General features: G+C 37.6%; 1 protein-coding gene across 1 annotated transcript in view; it reads right to left on the bottom strand.

Annotated features, from left to right (window-relative positions):
• Positions 1–22,909, bottom strand: part of USH2A (usherin) — a 773,776-nt gene that overhangs the window by 87,393 nt on the left and 663,474 nt on the right. The window contains exon 61 of the mRNA XM_060289919.1: positions 543–770. Within this exon, the coding sequence (XP_060145902.1) occupies positions 543–770 (228 nt within the window). The remainder of the gene's footprint in view (positions 1–542; positions 771–22,909) is intronic.

A 22,909-nucleotide genomic window follows, 5' to 3' on the forward strand; every position in this document is an offset into this window, starting at 1 on the left:
ATGTGACATTAATAAGACTGCTTCTCATGGCTACATAGGGACATCGTGGACTTAGCAGACATGCGGGGCTTCCTGTTTCCTGATGAGTGAGCTCTGCTCAAAGTGCAAATTAGGCAAAGCTTAAGCAAAGAGCTGGGAAGGACAATTCGGGAGGCACTAGGAACATGGTCATTTAGAGTTCCGTTCTGGTGCGACTACCTGGCTTCAAATCCCAATTCGGTGGTCGCAATGTTGTTTAGCCTCAGACAGTGGTTTAGCCTTTACGTGCCCAGTGAGGCTTAGTGGTACCTACAGAGTAGGGCTGATGTGCGGATTAAATGAGATAATCCACAGAGAGCACTTAGACAGCGTTGGGTTCATAGGAAGCTTAACACGTGTGAGCTAGTTTTCTCTGATCTATGATTAAGCGCCTGGAGGAACTATCAGGAAGAATTAACCAGACTGTGAAGGGAGTTTTCCCACAGTGACCTGATGGCATGTCAGGGCTCATCTATTTATCTGTAGAATACCAAACATGATCGCATATTCAGGGTAGACATTACCTTAATCACACCATTGGTTCTTACAGGCTCTGACCACCGCAGTAGCAATGCCCGGCCGTTCTCCTTCTGCTCCACCGTAAAGTAGCTCAGTCCACTGGGGGAAGATTCTAGGGTTCGAACTAGAGTCCAGGGGCTTGAAACTTCTCCCGCCCGGTTTGTGGCCACAACACTAATGTGATATGCGGTGAAGGGTTCTAAGCCGAACAGGTGGGCTTGATGGCTCGTCCCCTGGAAGAAAATGAACAGTTTAGTTTCCTTTTGGAAACTGCTACCAATTGCTGGAAGGTCGTTCTTTGGCCAAGACGCCTCACCAATGACAGCACAAATATCACAACAGAGATCTGAATTATTAAGAAAACAATATGGTTTTTTCGTGTTCTTCACATGCTAAATATATTACCTAATGTTGTGTGATTTCAGACACACACACACACACACACACACACAGCTTGGATCAGATAGGATCCTTGCCTTTTCAGAGCTTGCGACCCAAGGGATGCAATATATTACAAAAGCAATAAAAAAAATCTATGATGTCTCAGGTCAGTGTAGCATGATTTCATGATGGAAATCAGTGGTACCAAGTTGAGTGGCAGAGAATGGAATAAACTTAAGGATTTGGAAGTTGAACCTGAGCAACGCTAATTCTCTCTCATTAAACCCCGACACTATTTTTTACATGAGACTCTCCCCAATTCCCCCCTCTCTCATTCTCTTGGTGTGTATTTACATTTTACAAAGACAATAAAACAAACACAAGGAAACAATAAACCAACTGAACTATAGATGCACAAGCACCCTGAGAGCAGTCTACTATTAATATCAACGTGAAAATATTCTCATTTGTTAAAAACACCCTAACTAAAACTCTGAAATTTACCAAAAGTAATTGTTAGCTAGGCTTTGAGTATTTGGTCTTTGTTAATTTAAAAGAAAAAAAAAATGATAGCATAATTGTTTTTTTCCTGCTTGGACAGCAGCACTAACCATATTTTGCATAATTAAACTGGACCTAAGAATCCTAATGTTTTTAAAGAGCCCAGGGTGCTCTTTCTACATCTGGGCTGGATGGAAGTGTCTGTTTACAGATAGGAATTATGTCTGCAAGTGGACCAGTAATGTGTGTATAGGTAAACACACACACACACAGACACTTTCTGTTGTGTACCATATCCATTGGATGTGAATAATCACAAAGAAGTTTTTACTGGTTTACTAGGATATATACACTTAATGGTATGCGAGGTCAGCTTTGGTTTATTTGACACTTAAATGTGACAGATCGTCTTCAATTGTCCTTTTCTTGGTGGGCACAGGAAGAGGAAGATGAGATGAAGAAGAGAAAGTTATTTCTGAGAGCAGTACCCGAAAGCACCAGACAAAGTTATGTGTATGGAAATTCTTTTTAATTTGAGGGAATCCAAATCTCATTTTGAATAAAATCTAAAACCAGGTGGCAAAATCCAACTGAACCACTTTCCAAAAAAACTGGTTAGACGAAACCAAAACACACCATAGAAATAATTTTTGACACCATTTCCCCACATTCTTGGTTATAAGTTTCTATTAGTTAATGTTTCTTATTATGTGTTAAACACAAGCAGAGGAAATATAATTTCCTTTACTTATCAAAAACTTGTAAAGTCAATTTTCCTGTTTCAGTAAGGTCCTATTATGATATTACAGGCTGAACTCTTGAAATCTTTTAATATTTAAACGTTTGCTAAGCGACCAGGCTCTGAAAAAAATTTTACAGAGATACTAATTTCTCTTTTTTTAAATATTAAAAGTTAGATCATAAATATTTAAAACTTATTTCTCCAACAACATTGGATTGGTCTTTTAGATAAATATAGCACAGAAATAGAATGACCATAGTGAATATTAAAGTTGAATATGCTACAAGTCCCGATTACAACATTCTTTTCTGATAAATGATTCCTTTGCTGTGGAAATAGGGCAAACACGGGCAAGATTAATAATGCAAAAAAGAACCATTCTTTGTTCAGAATATTCAGTAGTAGAGGCCAAAAAAGCATCAGCTCCAAAGCAAATAGTGATCACCTCTAACAGATTATATATGAAAAAAGGTAGGCTGCTGGGGGACATTTAGAGATAGCTTTTGTCGTAAGAAACACGAAAAGCATGTGGGCTGTAAAGCAAAAACATACATATATTGTCCATAGCAGCACCTGCTCAATTACAGTTTATTTCAGAGCTGAGAATTCCATTCAGCCCCTAGATGGCAATACTATCAAGCACTTTCGGTGCCATGAGTGCTCAATGATTAACTGACATTCAGTCATCCAACACACTCCAGGCCGCCATTTAAAAAATAACAAAACTGATTTCATTATAGATTCTTTTAATAAACATTTATAGCCAGATCCTTGAAAGCAGAAGTACTGAAAATGTTCTGGCTTCAAAACCTCCACCAACTAATGTGGAAATATGACCTGCAGGTCTCAAGTTGAAGTTCACGCCTGCCTGACACAGAAATGTTTACATGTAGACTCCTACAAAAGGTGATTACAACCGTTGTTTTGCTTAGTTTGGTCTATATATCTTCTTAAAAAATAGAAATAATCACATATCATAAATGTACAGGAAACGTGAAGGAGAATTTTTCTATCATAAATTTATACTGAGACAAATTCCCATATTATGTCAACTTGTTATTTCTGCAAAACTACAACACACACACGCATGCTTTAAATAAACCTCAGTGATAGCCATACTTTTTGTCAATATTTAGTTAAGTCCACATAAAAAATAAAGAAAACTTCAAAATGGCAAGACAATCCCTAACCGATTTACTCTTTGACATTTTAGGAAATCCTTTATATTATTCTTCCCTGAATGGATATCTAACCCCAGAGTTCACTATTTTAGAAACCAACTGTAAAATCTGGGCACAGTTCACTCTATGGATTAGGGTGAGTCTTGTTTGTTTACTCAGTTACTTGTGATTTTCCTTAAATTCAGAATATTTGCTTGAGCCCTGTTGACCTTACGTGATTTGGATTCCATTCCTTCCTTTGGGGACAGAGCATTCTGTCCCACTGACTGGGAAAGTCCTCATTAAAAACTTCCTTCTTTTCGCTCCGCTGCTGCCCCTTTTCTTCCTTCCCTCTGGAGATTATCTTAATTCAATAAGATTTCTTTTCATTGCCATTGTTTTGTTTGTTATTTCCCTTTTCTGTCCTACTGATTCTTTTGAGATCCATATATATTTGTTATCCCTGACCTTTGGGCTACCTAACTTATACCTTCTTCCCTTTTGTCTTTGTCCTGTCCATGTCTACAGCCACATAATATTGCTAATTTTGTTTTAATTCTAAAAGTATATTAACCACTTCTGTTAGGCAGCCGAAGAAAAGAATGACTCAACAAAGGAAAACAGGAATAATTCGTTCTCTGCAATCTAATACATACAGATCAGTGAGTCCTTTAATGAGACATAAAGACAAGACTCTCTGGAACACTCCGCCAGTTGAGGTTCTGCTGGCAATGTGAACTACACTTTAACCTCTCAACTCTGCTCCTGGGGGCATGTGAAACTACTTGGAGTCTTTGGCAGTCAGACAATTTTACACCATCTCCTCTGATTATTTTTGATTACTTGAAGTGCCCCAAAGGTGGCCATGGGGTCAATAGGTTTATGTAGGTTGAAAATGATCAAAAATTACCATTGATCTGTAGCTGTCAATAAAAGGCTGCATGGGGAGACTCCCTGCACAAATGTTTAAACTGCATAAAGCAACCTAACTTAGTCATCTTTGAGTCCATTGATCTGATGATCCAGCAGTTTCCAGAGCCTTCCCTCTGGTCTTTAAGGTGCATTTTCACTGAACCCATTTACCTTGGCCCTAAGGACTCTTTTTACCCTGCTCCTGGTAATGAACTAAAACAGTGATGTCTCGGCACTGCTGTGTTCATCAACAGTCTTATGTGTGCTTATTGCATTTGGAAGGGGTTAATCTTCCTGGTCACCATCAACTTCATTTCCAGCCAATGGGGTTTCTTCTGGCTTCACCCCTTATCTTGGGCTCCGTATTTAAAAATGGGTGACTCTTGGCTTATAAATCCTAACCCGGTTGTAGGATTCCTTTGCCTCCTTAATTCTCACGAATGCCGAGACCCAGAGAATACCTCATATTGAAGGTTTGCTTATTTTGCACAGAGAGCTTCAGGGAAATCTAGATTTAAATATATTAACTTTTGTTTTCTTCAGTTGAACCACTTGGATGTTGCGTCTCCGTTTTATCGTACGTTACAGTTTATCTTGTCATAATGATAAAATAAAGGACTGGTTATTGACAAGCTCCTGGTTTAGTTACCACTGAAACACGAGAAATAAGAAAAGTTCCCATTTAGCATCACCTGAAATTCATGGCTTCGTGCCGCGTACATCCAGTCAATTGAATGACTTTTACATATTTTAGTGCCTAAAAAATCAACACAAAATATTTTTCTAGATTTCTGAAAGCCAAATAATTTGAGGCATTGTCAATCTATATTCCTTCCCATTCATAAAGTTAATTTTTGAGTTCTCCAAAAGTTCATCAACATATTTCTATCTAGTACTTATTTTGTAAAAATCCAATCAGTCTTAATACAGAAATGCTCTTTGTTACCCATCCCCAAATATCAACCTTAAGTGCTTATCCATGGTTATCTAAGCATGGACTTCCAAGCCTGCAAAATGTTAACACAGTCAGAAAATTTCCACTGATTTCACGTGTATACTGACTTTATGGGTCAGTATAAAATGCCATCTCTGTCTACAGAGCTCCTGGCTGGTGGGACAAAGAAGACATTTTTTCATGACACACACATACACGTAGAGTTGCTCCAGAATGAAAGATCGACTGACAGTACAAGAAAGGTAGAAGAAAACACCCTTTGGGTTCATGATCTATTATCATGTGTGTGAACAGTGTGTCTATGTTAGGTGGCGTTGCTAAGTAGCAAGACAGAGTTGCCAAAATGGTCAGGGGAAACATTTAGTATTGTCGGCCAGCAGCTCCATTCAATTCTTTAAACGCTTTTGAGCATCTGATATGTACAAGATTCAGTAAAGTTGGTGTGGGGATACGATATGGAGAGCACAGGCTTTTTTTGTTTTTTGCGGTACGCGGGCCTCTCACTGTTGTGCCCCCTCCTGCTGCGGAGCACAGGCTCCGGACGCGCAGGCTCAGAGGCCATGGCTCACGGGCCCAGCCGCTCCGCGGCATGTGGGATCCTCCCGGACCGGGGCACGAACCCGCGTCCCCTGCATCGGCAGGCGGACTCCCAACCACTGCGCCACCAGGTAAGCCCGAGCACAGGCTTTTGATGCTTAGGAGCTTTTAATCTAATAGAGCAGATCAACAATATATACAGATGCACACAATTCAGAGTGTAGTAGATGCTATACTGAGCACCAGGGAAATCAGGGAAATACTGAAGAGATAGATACTTCTAATTGGGAAAGAAGGTGAGGGGCTGGGGAAAACTTCGCTGGCATCTGATGTAGGACAGGAAAGATGTAGAGTTTGAGTAGATGAAAATGTGTGAGGGATTGGAAGAAAGAACAGAAGGAAAAAATGCAGGATACATTTGGAAAAGAGCTAAGAGTTGAACGTAGCTGAAGGGTTGTGGATATAGGGCAATAGTGGGGATTAAGGAAGGGAAGAGACTGGTGGTAAGATTGGACAGGGCTGTGAATGTCACCCTAAAGGTTCTGGACTACATTTGTTAGGAAACAATGAACAACAGAACTCTACCATGCAATTTGAAGGAATAATGGAAGAACGGTTAAATTTTGCCTGTCATGGTGTAGGTCATGGTTAGTGACTGATAAAATAATAAATCTGTTAAGATGAATTCATTCATTCATTTAATTATTATTCAGCCAATAAAGTATAGACTGTCATATGTAAAAGGTAATAGGAGAGTATTTTCTTAGGAATAAGATTTTGCAGCAACATGGAGGGACCTAGAGATTATTATACTAAGTGAAGTACACCAGACAGAGAAAGACAAATATCATACGGTACCACTTATATGTGGAATCTTAAAAAAAAAAGATATAAATGAACTTAAAACATAAATAAACTCGCAGACAGAGGAAACAAACTTATAGTTACCAAAGGGGAAAGGGAGGCAGGGAAGAATAAATTAGGAGTTTGGGATTAGCAGATACAAATTACTAAATATAAAATAGATGAACAACAAGGGTAAATTAGGAGTTTGGGATTAAAATATACACAGTACTGTATATAAAATAGATAACCAGCAAGGACCTACTGTATAGCACAGGGAAATCTACTCAATATTTTTAAATAACCTATAAGGGAAAAGAATCTGAAAAGAATACATATATATGTATAAGAATACATGTATATATATCTGAATCACTTTGCTGCATATCTTAAACTAACACAACATTATAAATCAACTATACTTCAATTAAAAAAAAGAGAAAAAATAGATAAGCTATACATTGTAAACTTACAATTGGAACATTGTAAATAATGTTAACATAAAAATGCCCATGGGGCTTCCCTGGTGGCGCAGTGGTTGAGAGTCCTCCTGCCGATGCAGGGGACACGGGTTCGTGCCCTGGTCCGGGAGGATCCCACATGCCGCGGAGCGGCTGGGCCCGTGAGCCATGGCCGCTGAGCCTGCGCATCCGGAGCCTGTGCTCCACAATGGGAGTGGCCACAACAGTGAGAGGCCCGCGTACCGCAAAAAGAAAAAAAAAATGCCCATGGTCACAGTTATACATGAGTGACTACGGCAGTTGTACAAAGAGGTGGAAGCCATTATTCCTCAATTGTATATAATTAGGCCAAATGTGTGCCTGTTCAGCTCATAATCTTCAGAGACAAAATTTCTTCTCCTATAAATTAAAACATGATAACATTTAAAAAAAGGAATAAGATTTAAAAAAATTTTATTGAATATTTGATCCATTTCAATAATTTGAAATTATTCTTTGCACAGTGTTTGTCTTTTGATTGAACTCAAGGTGGGGATTATAACAGCTGGACTGAACTGAAGACAATTATACTGTCCTCTGTCCTGAATCACATGTACCTGGTTTATTATGGTTTTTGCTGGTAGTGGGGACATGTTTGTGTGGAACCACCCATACCCTTATACTTTATACACATCAAACAGCTAGAAGGCAGCTGGAAAAGTTTAGGGATACTGTTGATGACAACAAAATAGAATGAAGCTAATTCAAAAATTCAAACAAGTGTGAAAGCATTCCTAGCTCTGGGTTCTAACTGATGCCAGAGGGCTCAATTGGAAAGATTTCAAGAAAGTATAAATGCATATCTTCCCGTCAAGTAATTGTGATATGTATTGTTACATAACTGATTAGTCGGGGGTCATCTGTTGTAACAACTGTAAATTTCAAATTTAAAATGTTCAGCTTAGAGTTTTCATGTGTTAGTGCTGTGTGTACTTTTGTGTCTTCCACAAATATCTACATTCAGAGAAGAAGAATGACATGTGAAAAAGGGGGTATTTTCTTCTTTCATTGAAGTACATCATTCATTTTGTAATGGGGGGGGTCAGTGCAAAAAGAAGATTCAACTCACAGAAGTTTTCTTTATAGATAAATGGGCTCTATCAATTTAATCTATCAATATAAAACAAAAGCTAGGGTTCTTGCAAATGAACGATGAAGCCTCAGTTGCCATAAAAACATGGGGGAGAAAAAAGAAAGGTTTTGAAATGGCTCATTTTTCAAAGGAGAAGAGGAAAAAAAATTAAATTTGTGATAATTAAATTTTAAAGTGGCAAATCAGTCACACTAAATATTAAAAAGCAGTCCTTCTGATCTATCAAAATTAAAAATGTGCATACTCTGTGACCCAGCAATTCCACTCTGGCAATCTATTTTATGGCAATACTAGTAAAACTGTACTAAACTGCATTGAACAGAATTTCATTAATTCCAGCCAGTCTTATGTTTATTCAGTCCTTGATTAAACACATATTTATTGAAGGTTTCCTGTGTACTAGGCACCCTCCTAAGCTCTGAGGACACAGCAGAAAGCACGGGAGACAAGGACATACCCTCCTGAGTCTTACATTGTAAGGAGGGAAAAAGTAAGGAGTCCTACATTTATACAAGAAAATGGAGAGAGAGGGAGTGAGTGGGTGAGAGAGAGAGAGAGACAGAGACAGAGAATTAGAAGCTGTGACAAATTATGAAGGAAATAATTAGAGTGATGAACTAGTGTTTTTTAGGTGGTAGGGAAGACTGAGTCTTGGTTTAAGAAAGGTGGGTGAAGATCCTTGAGGAAGTTCCATGTAGGCAAGACTACAGAAGAAACCACGTGAAAAACCAGGGGGGAACTTTTTTTTTTTTTTTTTTGCGGGCCTCTCACTGTTGTGGCCTCTCCCATTGCGGAGGAGCACAGGCTCCGGACTCGCAGGCTCAGCGGCCATGGCTCACGGACCCAGCCGCTCCGTGGCATGTGGGATCTTCCCAGACCGGGGCACGAAACCGTGCCCCCTGCATCGGCAGGAGGACTCTCAACCACTGCGCCACCAGGGAAGCCCCAGGGGGAACTTTTAGGCAGAAGGATGAGCTTGAGATTTTTGCTGGCAGAGAGAAGTTAGTGTGAGTGAGGCCTGTGAGGGAGGATGACCCGAGATACGGTCAAAGTGATGGGCAGGTGCCAGATGGTGGATAGCTTTCAGGCCAAGATAAGAGTTAGAGTCTGATGCTAATTTCAATGGAAAATTATTGAAGGCCTTTAAGCAAGGGAGTGACACAATTTGATTTAGATTTTAAAGAGATCATTCTTCCTTCAAAAACTAAAAATAGAGTTACCATATGATCCAGCAATCCCACTCCTGCACATATATCTGGAGAAAACTCTAATTCAAAAAGCTACATGCACCCCAGTGTTCATAGCAGCACTATTTACAATAGCCAAGACACAGAAACAACCTAAATGTCCATGGATAGATGAATGGATAAAGAAGATGTGGAATATATATATATATATATAATGGAATATTACTCAGCCATAAAAAAGAATGAAATAATGCCATTTGCAGCAACATGGATGGACCTAGAGATTATCATATTAAGTGAAGTAAGTCAGACAAAGACAAATATATGATATCACATATGTGGAATCTAAAAAATGGTACAACTAAACTTATTTACAAAACAGAAACAGATTCACAGACATAGAAAACAAACTTATGGTTACCAAAGGGTAAAGGTAGTGAGGAGGGATAAATTAGGAGTTTGGGATTAAAATATACACACTACTATATATAAAATTGATAATCAGCAAGGATATACTGTATAGCATGGGGAACTATATTCAATATCTTGTAATAACCTACAGTGGAAAAGAATCTGAAAAAGCACATCTATATATCTATATATCTGAATCACTCTGCTGTACACCTGAAACTAACACAACATTGTAAATCAAGTGTACTTCAATAAAAATAAATAAATAAAAGAAGATCACTATGGCTGCTGTGTGAAAAATATATGTAGGGGGTTGTATTAGTTTACTCAGGCTGCCATAACAAAAATACCAGACTGGCTTAAAAACAGAAATTTATATTCTTGCAGTCTGGAGGCTAGAACACCCAGATCACAGTGCCATCAGGGTTTCTGGTGAGGGCTCTCTTCCTGGTTGTAGACTGCTGCCTTCTCGCTGTGTCCTCACGTGGCTTTGCTCTCTGTGCACATGGAGAGAGGGAGAGATCTCTTGTGTCTCTTCCTCTTCTTATAAGGACACCAGTCCTATCAGATTAGGGCCCCACTCTTACAACCTCATTTAACCTTCATTACTTCCCTATAGTCCTATTTCTAAATAAAGTCACATTGGGGGTTAGGGGATCAACATATGAATTTGGGGGGAACACAATTCAGTAGATAATGGGGGTCAAGAGTGAGTGGCTTTTGCAGAAGTCCAGGGAGGGCTGATAGTGGCTTGGAGTGGTGTGATAATGGCAGAGATGAAACTAACTGAGTGGACTTATACTTTGGAAGTAGAGCCAGCAGAAATCCGATGGAGGGGGAAGAAGGGACAACCAGATGTATAGAAGTAGAAACAGAATAGTAACATGAGTCTTCTGAGAAGTGTGGCTGTGAAGGAGATCAGGGAAATAGGATGGTAGCTGGAGGGGCCTGTGGGATCACATTTAAAAAACAAGGGAGATGCTAGAGCATGTGTGTATACTGTTGGGAATTCTCCAATAACGAGAGAGAGACTGATGATGTAGGAGAGGTATACTAGTTTTTAGAAATCAGGACTTCCTTTTCACTTTGCATGTGGAAACTAGGTTAGCTAAAATTCTGTGTGCGGCAAAGTGATACAGGTATGCTTGGGTATCAGCCAATTAACTTGGAGTTGGCTGTAGCCTCCACAGCAAAACAATGTATACACTAAGAGCTACCATCATTGACCGTCAAGCTCTTTTCAGAGATAAAATTTGGAAGAGTAAAGTTTCATCAGAAATGAACAAGGCCTTTATCTATTAGGAAGAAGGTAATTAAAAAATTTTTTTAGAGTTTTCATTAAATCGTTACTTTTGATAAATTGTGACTTCCATGTGAAGAGGATACAATGACAAGTTCCCTGCCCAATGGTAACAAAAGTTATCAGTTTACCATTTTCTTGTGTATCCTTCCTAAGACAGGATCATTATTTTTGATCAAAGTTTTTGCTTTTACTGTGTCAGACCTGGTGTAAAAAGGACTTTACATGCATAATCTCATTTCATCTTCGCAACAAAGCTCTGAGGGTGGTAACATTACAGATAAGGAAACTGAGGCTTAGATAAGTAACTTGCCCAGAGTCACAGTTCTAGTAAGTGGCAGGGTTATGCTTTTACTCCTGTACTATATTGAGTTCAAATGTTCTTGTCAACTGCATCAGTGGTCCTAATGTTTTGATCTCAGGACCCCTACTTCTTAAAAATAATAGAGGATTCCCAAAAGCTTTTGTTTCTGTGATTTATATCTACCAATATTTCCTATATAAAAAATTAAAATTGAGAAAGTATTAAAGGAAAAGAACACAGAAGCACATATTCTGTTAGCCAGCAGAGAAAAAGCATCATCACACATATTGTAGCCTCTGGAAAACTCCACTGTACACCTGTGAGGGGATGAGAGTGAAAAAGACACATAATGTCTTCATATTATTATGAAAATATTTTTGACCTGGCAGATCCCTGAAAACGTTTCTGGGACTCTAAGGGGTTCACGAACTATACTGTACCACTTAACTGCATTATACTTGGCTTTAACTGACAGTTCCAATTAAAGATTAATCAAAGATTTGTTTGAACTTTTATGCAGTGAAGGGAGGAGTCTTATATTTCCAACTTTTGATAGACACACTCATAGTACTTGTGATTAAATATGAAATATCCATGTATACATAAGTCCTATTAGTAAAACTTTTAATTAAGGGTAAAGAGTCAAAAAATTATAACTGGATTCTACTCCAACAGGCTAATTTTGTAGTTGAAACTAAAATCCAAACGGCCTAAATTACCTGTACAAGGTCCTACAATCCATCAACACTAGATTTGCAATTGAACTTGAGATTCCCAACTCATATGTACACACTCTTTTCAATTCAAATTATTTGTTTGAAACAAGTTGTCCCAAATTTCTTCGTCAAAAGCATTGCTCCGTGTGACAGAGAATGGGTTTGAATTTATTCACAGATCTACTTCCTTTATTAATGGATCTTCTACTGTATTATATCTGTCTGTTCACTTGTTTGTCTTCCCACTGCAAAGTGAACGAAACGTTTCGCGTCAGGACTGTTTCTTAACCTTGCTTTACTCTGGTTTCTTCATATGTAAAAAAGGAATAGTAATAGTACCTATCTTTTTCAGTTTGTAAGTTTTAGTGAGTTAACGTGTAGAATAGTTTCTGTTATGCAGTAGGAATTTAATAAGTGCTAGATTTTATTATTCTCCTAAGCATCTAAGAGATGCTTCTATGCATAAGATATTCAATAAATATTCTGGAAGCTATGCATACATAAAAGGTTGAGTCTAAAGTACTGAATAACTCACAAGGTATTTTTAGTGCATAGTACCCTGCCTTATATGGAGAATATATGGAGAATGATTTTGAAAAATGGCGTAGCATCTTACGAATGTAAGTAGATCTTTTAAGTTAAATTCATAAACACTACCTTTGTAAATGTTTGCTGTGAAGACCTAGTAGGTACTGGATAAATATGCATTGACTAATTGAGTAAATTCTTCCTTGTTATTGACGTCAGCTATTTGGTCTTTAGAAATGTATTTACATATATATGTATATACATATATGTGTGTGTGTATATATATATATATATATATAAACTGGATCATATAATAATGAGCATGATTTTTCGCTTTTACCTATAGGGCATGGAATATGATACCGTTTTTGTGTTCTTACATACCCTGACTTTGGGGGCTGAGCTGAAAAAGACAATGCCTTTCTCCAATGAAGAATAAATAATACTATTAGGTAGTAGGGGGCATTTACAAAGGGAGGTTGGTGCTAATAAACTCAAAATGATACTTTTCAGAGGGTCTTGGGTATTAGAATGGCAGATACTCATTTAGTCCTCATGGGCCAGGTTATCCTTGGAAATAGGAAAATGTGAACAAGTTTATGATAGTAAATGTGAAAGTGTACATAAAGTGGGCAATTCGAGAAAAATAGGAGAACTTAAACAAATGTACTCAAATATATTAATCAGTCTTAAAATAAAAATAAATAAAAGCCCTAAATCAGCCCCTTACTTCAAAAAGGCCCAGGTCCAGAGAGTTTTACCAGTGAAGTTTTTTGTTATTGCTTTTAACTAAATCTGCAAGTAACAGATAATATTATGTATAGACAAAGGGTTCCAGAAAAGAGGTAAACTGGGCCACATACCAAACTCATGACATGTCATCAAGAAAATATCAAAATCGGACAAGAACATAACAAGAAAAATGTGTTTCTGTTGACCAAAATCACTTGAGATGAGATGAAAAAGTCATAATATTAGCAAATAGAGTCCAACAATATATTTAAAAGAGATATCATATAAGAGATATAAGAGATCTTATAAGATCTCTTATATAAGATCTAAGAGATCTTATATCTAAGATCTTATAAGATCTCTTATATCTCTTATATAAGATCATATAAGAGATCTTATATCGTATAAGATTTAGCTCTTAGAAAAGTTGATTTCCATATGATCATCTTCATAGAATTAACAAAATTCAACACCCATTCAAGATAAAACCTCTTAGCCAGGTGAAAATGGAAGAAATTATCCTTAGTCTGATCAAAAACATTTACTAAAACCATACAGTAAATTATATTGGGCTGGCCAAAAAGTTCGTTCGAGTTTTCCCATAATGGCTTATGAAAAAACCCAAATGAACTTTTTGGCCAACCCATATTTAACATAAAAGCCTTAGAAACCTTCCCATTAATATAACAATCAGGTAAGCCAGAATTCCCTCTATTCATTATTGTACTGATAATCTAGGCAATGCCACACCAAAAAAAAACCCGATTCTCTGACATAAATCATACCAAGGTTTTCTCAGGCCAGTTTCCCAAGGCAATAGAAATAAAAGCAAAAGTAAACAAACAGGACCTAATCAAACTTATAATCTTTTGCACAGCAAAGGAAACCATAACCAAAATGAAAAGACAACCTACAGAATGGGAGAAAATGTTTGCAAACGATATGACCAGTAAGGGCTTAATTTCCAAAATATATAAACAGCTCATACAACTCAATAACAACAACAACAAAAAACAACCCAATAGAAAAATGGGCAGAATAACTAAACAAACATTTCTCCAAAGAAGGCATACAGATGGCCAACAGGCACATGAAAGAATGGTCATCAGAGAAGTGCTAATTATTAGAGAAGTGCTAATTATTAGAGAAGTGCAAATCAAAATGACAATGAGGTAACACCTCACACCGGTCAGAATAACCATCACTAAAAGATCTACAAATAACAAATGCTGGAGAGGGTGTGGAGAAAAGGGAATCCTCCTACACTGTTGATGGGAATATAAATTGGTGTAACCACTATGGAAAACAGTATGGAGGTTCCTTAAAAAATGAGTTGCCATACGCTCTAGCAATCCCACTTCTGGGCATTTATCTGGAGAATACTATAATTCGAAAAGATAATGTACCCCAGTGTTCATAGCAGCACTGTTTACAACAGCCAAGACATGGAAGCAACCTAAGTATCCACTGACAGATAAATTGATAAAGAAGATGTGGTATATATACACAATGGAATATTACTGAGCCATAAAAAAGAATGAAATAATGCCATTGCAGCAACATGGATAGACCTAGAGATTATCATACTAAGTGAAGTAAGTCAGAAAGAGAAACACAAATGTCATATAATATCACTTACATGTGGAATCTGAACTATAACACAAATGAACTTATCTACAAAATAGAAATAGACTCACAGACATAGAGAACAGACTTGTGGTTGCCAAGGGTGAGGGGGTGGGGGATGGATGGACTGGGAGTTTGGGATTAGCAGGTGCAAACTATTATATATAGAAAGGATAAACAACAACGTCCTACTGTATAGCACAGGGAACTATATTTAATATCCAGTGATAAACCAATGGAAAAGAATATGAAAAAGAATGTATATATATATATATATGTATAACTGAATCACTTTGCTGTACAGCAGAAATTAACACAACATTGTGAATCAACTGTACTTCAGTAAAATAAATTCATCATGGAATATACCTCATTTCTTTGAATCCTTGAATTTGAAGGAATCCAAGACACACTGTTATTTTATGCATACCTAAGAAAGGAAAAAATACTTCCAATTGAATGAAGATACAATGCTTTTTTAACACTTGGAGTTTTTGTTTTATATTTGTGGAAAGACACCTTTAGACTTGCATGGGTATAGGTTTTTTTTTTTAAATTATATATTAAGCTGCTGCTTCTGTGCCTTTCTGTTTATACAATAACTTTTCATTTTAATGCGAAATCATGGTGTAATCTTTTTGAAGACATTTTAAGTGGCAATTAAACTCAACGTGTGTAGTACCGACAGCATACATAGCTCAACTGAAGTGACAGGAGTGTGAATGGCATTGATCAAGTTCGTGCAGGCACAGGAAACAAGTATGTAACAACTGTCACCTACGTTGATGGTAAGACTTAGATGCATGTGATTTCAGAGAGAGATGGAGAAATGTGAACAAATGTTCACCATAAAAATCAAGGAGCCTTCTGTTCTCTGTTTTCTGAGTATCCTTCCTGAATAGAAAAGTGTACTCTGTGGTCAAAAGCCAGTGCACAACTTCTAGCCCATTTATTTTAGCAAAGTGAACTGACTTGTTCTTGGCGACAACGATGGGACGAGAAAGCTGATGCTGGTCTAGTTAAAGGGCAGCCGAAACATACTGCCACTCTGGCTACAATGGGACCAGTGATAACACAAAATGAAAACCAGACTGGGGACTCACAGATGATGTTGTGAGGATGGTAACAAATGGAATACATTAGGACTTTGGCTGTGCACACAAAACAGTGCTGAAAGACACATCTGACCACTACATTCAGCGCTGCTGCTGCTTTCAAAGTTATTCTTAGCATATGTTCTGTGTACTTTTTCATCCTTTTCCTAAAGAGTTTCTCAAGGGTTAATCACACTGAGTGCTTGCTATACAGCAGGCATTTTCCAAGTGCCGAATGTATATTACATTGTTTAATCCTTAAAATAACCTCATGAGATAGACACTGCTCTTATCCTCATTTTCAGATGAGGAAATAGATGTAAAGACAGTTGAAGCAAATTGTCCATGGTCATATAATTATAAGGGACAGAACCAGGATTTGAGTTGAGGCCTTCTGACTATAGAGTCTGGGCTTATAACCTTGAATGTACCCCCATTAGTCCCATCAGACTTTGGAAGGTGGAAGCCAGCCTATGCTACTTCTTGATATGGAGAGGGTCTCATTTCTTCTTTCCAGGGACCCAGGAAAGGCATCCTCTGCTCTCTGACCTGTTTAATGTTCTGGTTTATGGGATGTCAGACTGAATGATAATCTCAAGAGGAATCAAGGGGAATAGAAAACTTGCTTCCAAATAAACACAACGCCAATTGTTTGCCTGCAAGTCAGGAAAAGCAGATGTTATAAGACTAAAAATTGATAACACTTGAGGCTAAGAAAAGATATTGTAAAGGTAGACCGTCTTCCACAATTCATTTGTGCCAGGCTCCAAAGGGGTTAACCGTTATCAACAATCAGAGCCCAGGTGTTTTCCGCAGACGTTGGTGGCACACTGAAGCAGTTGTGTTGTTGTTTTGAAAACATTTTAATAGGATTTAAAATTTCCCCTTTTCTTCGGATTTTTCAGGTAATATTGGAATTAAATTAAAGCATTAAGTCAACCAGCTTAGTGCAAAGCAAATTATGTCAGGTTCAGCACTGAGGGTTTTGTTATGGAATATCTATTGACTCAAGCTTATTAACTTGTAAATCCTCTAGTTTTAGATTATGATCTATTGATTATCTGCTTTTATTTGCACTTTAAATGAATAAACAAAAGGAAATGATCACGGTTTAGTCATTACACCTTAAGAGAAAATGTACTTAAGCTAAGCATACTTAATTAAAAATAAAAACAACTTTTATTGGTTCTGAGAGCTAGAAGTTGTGGTTCTTATTTCCATTTAGGCAAATCAAAGATTGTTTTTAATTTTGCATAATCATTTTTATTAGACCCTTGGACAAAACAGAAAAAAATTTTCTCACTGAGGATAGACAGTGTGCTGTGAGTTTGGTATTTTGAATGCATTATTAAAATTATTCTATAATCTATCATTTTGCTTGGCTTGTCTTAGCAAAAAGCCAGAAATGATGTCTTTAGTGCAGGAGGAAATTCTCTGAGAAGCCCTGTGACTAATGTCTGGGGAATGAGGTAAACTCTGAGAGTCGAAGTGCTTTAATAAAAAAGCAGTCAGTGTAGAAGACCGGAGTTCAAGTTACAGCTCTGTCACTCATACTAGAGGGACCTTTGGCAAATTACCTACTTTTTCTGAGTCTTGGTTTCTAACAGTTAATCTATTTCTCATGGACTTTTGTGAGGATTAAACCAGATGACCTTTCTGAAAGTGCCTGGTACATAGTGGCACTCAATAAAAGTGCTCTGAATCAGACCCTTGCTAATAGAAGCAGCTAAGGCAATGGAGGGGAGGGGGTACGGGGATTTCAAAGGGCACTTGTTTATTTATTTATAATTGAAGTATAGTTGATTTATTTATAAATTTGATTTTATGCTTTGTTTAAAAAAACTCAGCAAAGAAAAATGCTGAGATTGGTTTATGGTCTGAGAGTCAAATCCACAGTCAAATATTGATTTAACAACTACTCTTTTCTAGCATGGTGCTAGGCACGAAAGGGAGTGGAAAAGAAGTACAAAGCATGCAAACCTTGGATTTCTGGAACTGCAAGCCATTAGGAATGCAAGACTCACATTTGTGAAAGCACTGTAAAAACACATGGAAACTAGCACTAAAGGTATACATGTAAGAAGTCATCATGGGCTTAAATTAAGAGTCACAAAAAACTCCACAGACAGGATGGGCTTTAAATATCAGTAGGTAGGAAGTGTACTATGTATATTAGATAGAAGAGTAGCACAGTATCATTCAATGCAAGATTTAAGCAAATTAAAACAAATTTAAAATTCCTAGAGTCTTGGAGTCAGAAGAGAATTTACTGGTTATAGTGATTGGAAAGAACTTCTCTCTATTTTGCAATGAATGTGTCTTATTCTGGTTTACCTGGAATATGAGGACATTTTGGAAGAGTGTATGGCAAGAAATGAAGGTTGTTAGATAGCCAGAGGATGGACTGGCATTCAAGGAAGACTTCATTACCAGTATGTGAATGTTATGGACCCAAAGAGCAGATTTGGAAACTGGGAAAATGTCTACATTACACAACTCATCCAGTGGTTTAGCCTTAAGTCCCCAAGCAACGAAGTATTTACCCATCAAAGGGATGTCAGTGGTTGAACCTGACCTTTTGGAATCCTAGGCTGAAGGTCAATGCACATATGATGGATTCTGGGAATTAAAGGAACACCTAGGGACCAAACCCAGACTTCTGAAGCCCAGAATATGAATATGCATATCCCCATTCCGGAACTAAGATTCTTCTTCCAGTTAAATGCATGGTTTTCTCCTTCAAATCTCTGCTCTAAGGTTACCTTCTTGTGAGGCTTTCTCTGGACTCCTTATGTTAAATACCACCCTCCCTATCCCAACAGGCCAACATTCTTCCCAGTCCCATGCTTGGCCAATATAATACTCCCCTGATAGGCCAGGGCAGAACCTCTGATCCCTCACCTATGATTTATTTTTTTCCATTGCCCTTATCATACCATATCTATCTATCTATCTATCTATATATACACACACACACATATATACATATATATATATATATAAATTGCTTACTTATCCTGTTTATTGTCTTTCCCCACTAGAATAAAAGCCTCAAGAAGAAAGAATTTTTGTCCAGTGTATTCATTGCTGCATACCCAGGTGGCATATTGATTGGATAAGTGAATGAATAAATGAAGTTCTGGATCAGTCCCTAGAAAGGGAAGAATGGGAGTTTTACAATGTGGAGGAGCTGGAAATATTTATCTCATTTATTTGCTTTTAGCACATCATGCTTTATGCTTTTTTTTCAGCACAGTTTATGGTTCCATGTTAAGTGGGTTCATGAATTATATTATCTGGTTTTAACTATACTACGTTTGGAAACATGGGTGACTTTCAAGATTCCTGAAAGAAGGAAAAACCGTGGTTCAGATATAATACTTAAATTCATAATTAATAAAGAATAAGTAAAAGTCCAGTTTGATATTTCTTACTTATGAGACAAGCTCTTTACCAGTCATAGTATGAGATATAAGCACTGATAGTCCAATCATAGCTGACCAGAGATTTACAAAAAAATTTGATATTGTCAAGGAGACCACATGGAAAATGGATTGACATCCAGTATTTAACAATGAATCTTTTAATAAGTGTATATTGTGTCCTGAGGTACTAGCTAATGATGGTATTTCCTGATTAAGCAAATATTCTAATATTCTGATGATTTTATCTATGTCTACTGCTTTTAAAATTTCTACTTTCAATGAAAAATCTGAAAGTAAAATTAAGAAAACACTCCCACTTACCATTGCAACAAAAAGAATAAAATATCTAGGAATAAACCTACCTAAGGAGACAAAAGACCTGTATGCAGAAAATTTTAAGACACTGATGAAAGAAATTAAAGGTGATACAAATAGATGGAGAGATATACCATGTTCTTGGATTGGAAGAATCAACACTGTGAAAATGACGCTACTACCCAAAGCAATCTACAGATTCAGTGCAATCCCTACCAAACTACCACTGCCATTTTTCACAGAACTAGAACAAAAAATTTCACAATTTGTATGGAAACACAAAAGACCCCAAATAGCCAAAGCAATCTTGAGAAAGAAAAAGGGAGCTGGAGGAATCAGGCTCCCTGACTTCAGACTATACTACAAAGCTACAGTAATCAAGATAGTATGGTACTGGCACAAAAACAGAAATATAGATCAATGGAACAGGATAGAAAGCTCAGAGATAAACCCACGCACGTATGGTCACCTTATCTTTGATAAAGGAGGCAAGAATATACAATGGAGAAAAGACAGCCTCTTCAATAAGTGGTGCTGGGAAAACTGGACAGCTACATGTAAAAGAATGAAATTAGGGCTTCCCTGGTGGCGCAGTGGTTGGGAGTCCGCCTGCCGATGCAGGGGACACGGGTTCGTGCCCCGGTCCGGGAAGATCCCACATGCTGCGGAGCGGCTGGGCCCGTGAGCCATGGCCGCTGAGCCTGCGCGTCCAGAGCCTTGCTCCGCAACGGGAGAGGCTGCAGCAGTGAAAGGCCCACGTAGAGCAAAAAAAAAAAAAAAAAATGAAATTAGAACACTCCCTAACACCATACACAAAAATAAACTCAAAATGGATTAAAGACCTAAATGTAAGGCCAGACACTATCAAACTCTTTGAGGAAAACATAGGCAGAACACTCTATGACATAAATCACAGCAAGATCCTTTGGACCCACCTCCTAGAGAAATGGAAATAAAAACAAAAATAAACAAATGGGACCTAATGAAACTTCAAAGCTTTTGCACAGCAAAGGAAACCATAAACAAAACGAAAAGACAACCCTCAGAATGGGAAAAAATATTTGCAAATGAAGCAACTGACAAAGGATTAATCTCCAAAATTTACAAGCAGCTCATGCAGCTCAATATCAGAAAAACAAACAACCCAACCCAAAAATGGGCAGAAGACTTAAATAGACATTTCTCCAAAGAAGATATACAGATTGCCAACAAACACATGAAAGGATGCTCAACATCATTAATCATTAGAGAAATGCAAATCAAAACTACAATGAGGTATCTTCTCACACCGGTCAGAATAGCCATCAACAAAAAATCTACAAACAATAAATTCTGGAGAGGGTGTGGAGAAAAGGGAACCTGCTTGCACGTTGGTGGGAATGTAATTTGGTAGAGCCACTATGGAGAACAGTATGGAGGTTCCTTAAAAAACTAAAAATAGAACTACCATACGACCCCGCAATCCTACTACTGGGCATATACCCTGAGAAAACCATAATTCAAAGGGAGTCATGTATCACAATGTTCATTGCAGCACTATTTACAATAGCCAGGACATGGAAGCAACCTAAGTGTCCATCAAGAGATGAATGGATAAAGGAGATGTGGCACATACATATGATGGAATATTACTCAGCCATAGAAAGAAACGAAATTGAGTTATTTGTAGTGAGGTGGATGGACCTAGAGTCTGTCATACAGAGTGAAGTGAGTCAGAAAGAGAAAAACAAATACTGTATGCTAACACATATATACGGAATCTAAAAAAAAACAAAAAAATGGTCATGAAGAACCTAGGGGCAAGAAGGGAATAAAGATGCAGACCTACTAGAGAATGGACTTGAGGATACGGGGAGGGGGAAGGGTAAGCTGGGACAAACTGAGAGAGTGGCACGGACATATATATACTACCAAATGTAAAATAGCTAGCTAGTGGGAAGCAGCCGCATAGCACAGGGAGATCAGCTCGGTGTTTTGTGACCACCTAGAGGGATGGGATAGGGAGGGTGGGAGGGAGGGAGATGCAAGAGAGAAGAGATATGGGGATATATATATACGTATAACTGATTTCACTTTGTTATGAAGCAGAAACTAACACACCATTGTAAAGCAATTATACTCCAATAAAGATGTTAAAAAATAAAATAAAATAAAATTATAAGAAAAAAAATTTCTACTTTCATAGTGTAAATAATATTTGTTCACTAGTACATATTTTATAATTTATAAATACGTAAACATACATATAATGGAAATGTGTACTCCCAAAATTGTTATTTATAGGAGTGCACATTGTAAAAAGTTTGGAGACAACTGGACTATATTAACATTCTGCCTTCAGAAAAGCTATTACTAAGAAGGAAAACAAAGCAATATCATTTCCTTCTCTGAAAAATCAAATGCAATCCAATCACTAGCTTATCATGAATAAAGTTCTAAAATAAGAACAAGGAACTCATTTAGGTCCTGGCCTTGTAATGGACAAAGTCCTACAACGCTTTTTGGAAGATAAATGTTTAAGGATGATTTGTAAAAAAAATCTCATCCCCTTGACTAATTTCCCAGTGGGAAGTGCTGACTATTACTGATAAAAATGATACCGATGGTCATTGCCCAGATGGCACTTTGAAGAATATAGTTGGAGACGAAAGCCCTGTAAAATGTGCATGTCACAAAATCATCCTAAACCTCTATTATGCACTTGGGCTATTTTAACCAGTTACACTGTTACATGTATTTTATTAGTTCTTTTGACTATTTCTCAGGTTGAATGATTTGATTTAAATTCTCTGTTAAGCTTAAAGTCTAGAGTGAAGAAGACCAGTGCAAATGTAAGTGGTTTCGGCAAGGTATAAAATATTTACACCGCCTCTCACTCCCGTGTTACTTACAAGATTGCAAGTAATCAGTTACACCACAAAAGGTACTGGGCTGGGAGGGAAGCAGGGAGCTCCGGGTACACAGGGCATTTCCCATCCCAGGGAAGCGATGTTCAGTTATCACGGTGACTGTCATCTTAACAATTGTGCAAGTGCATCATTCACTGTGGGTGACTCGAAACAGATGAAGAGGAGCTGAAAAATGGAAGAATTTTCCTTGTCTCGTGTCTC

Source organism: Globicephala melas, chromosome 1 (genome assembly GCF_963455315.2).
Source record: "Globicephala melas chromosome 1, mGloMel1.2, whole genome shotgun sequence".
NCBI classification, from domain to species: Eukaryota; Metazoa; Chordata; class Mammalia; order Artiodactyla; family Delphinidae; genus Globicephala; species Globicephala melas.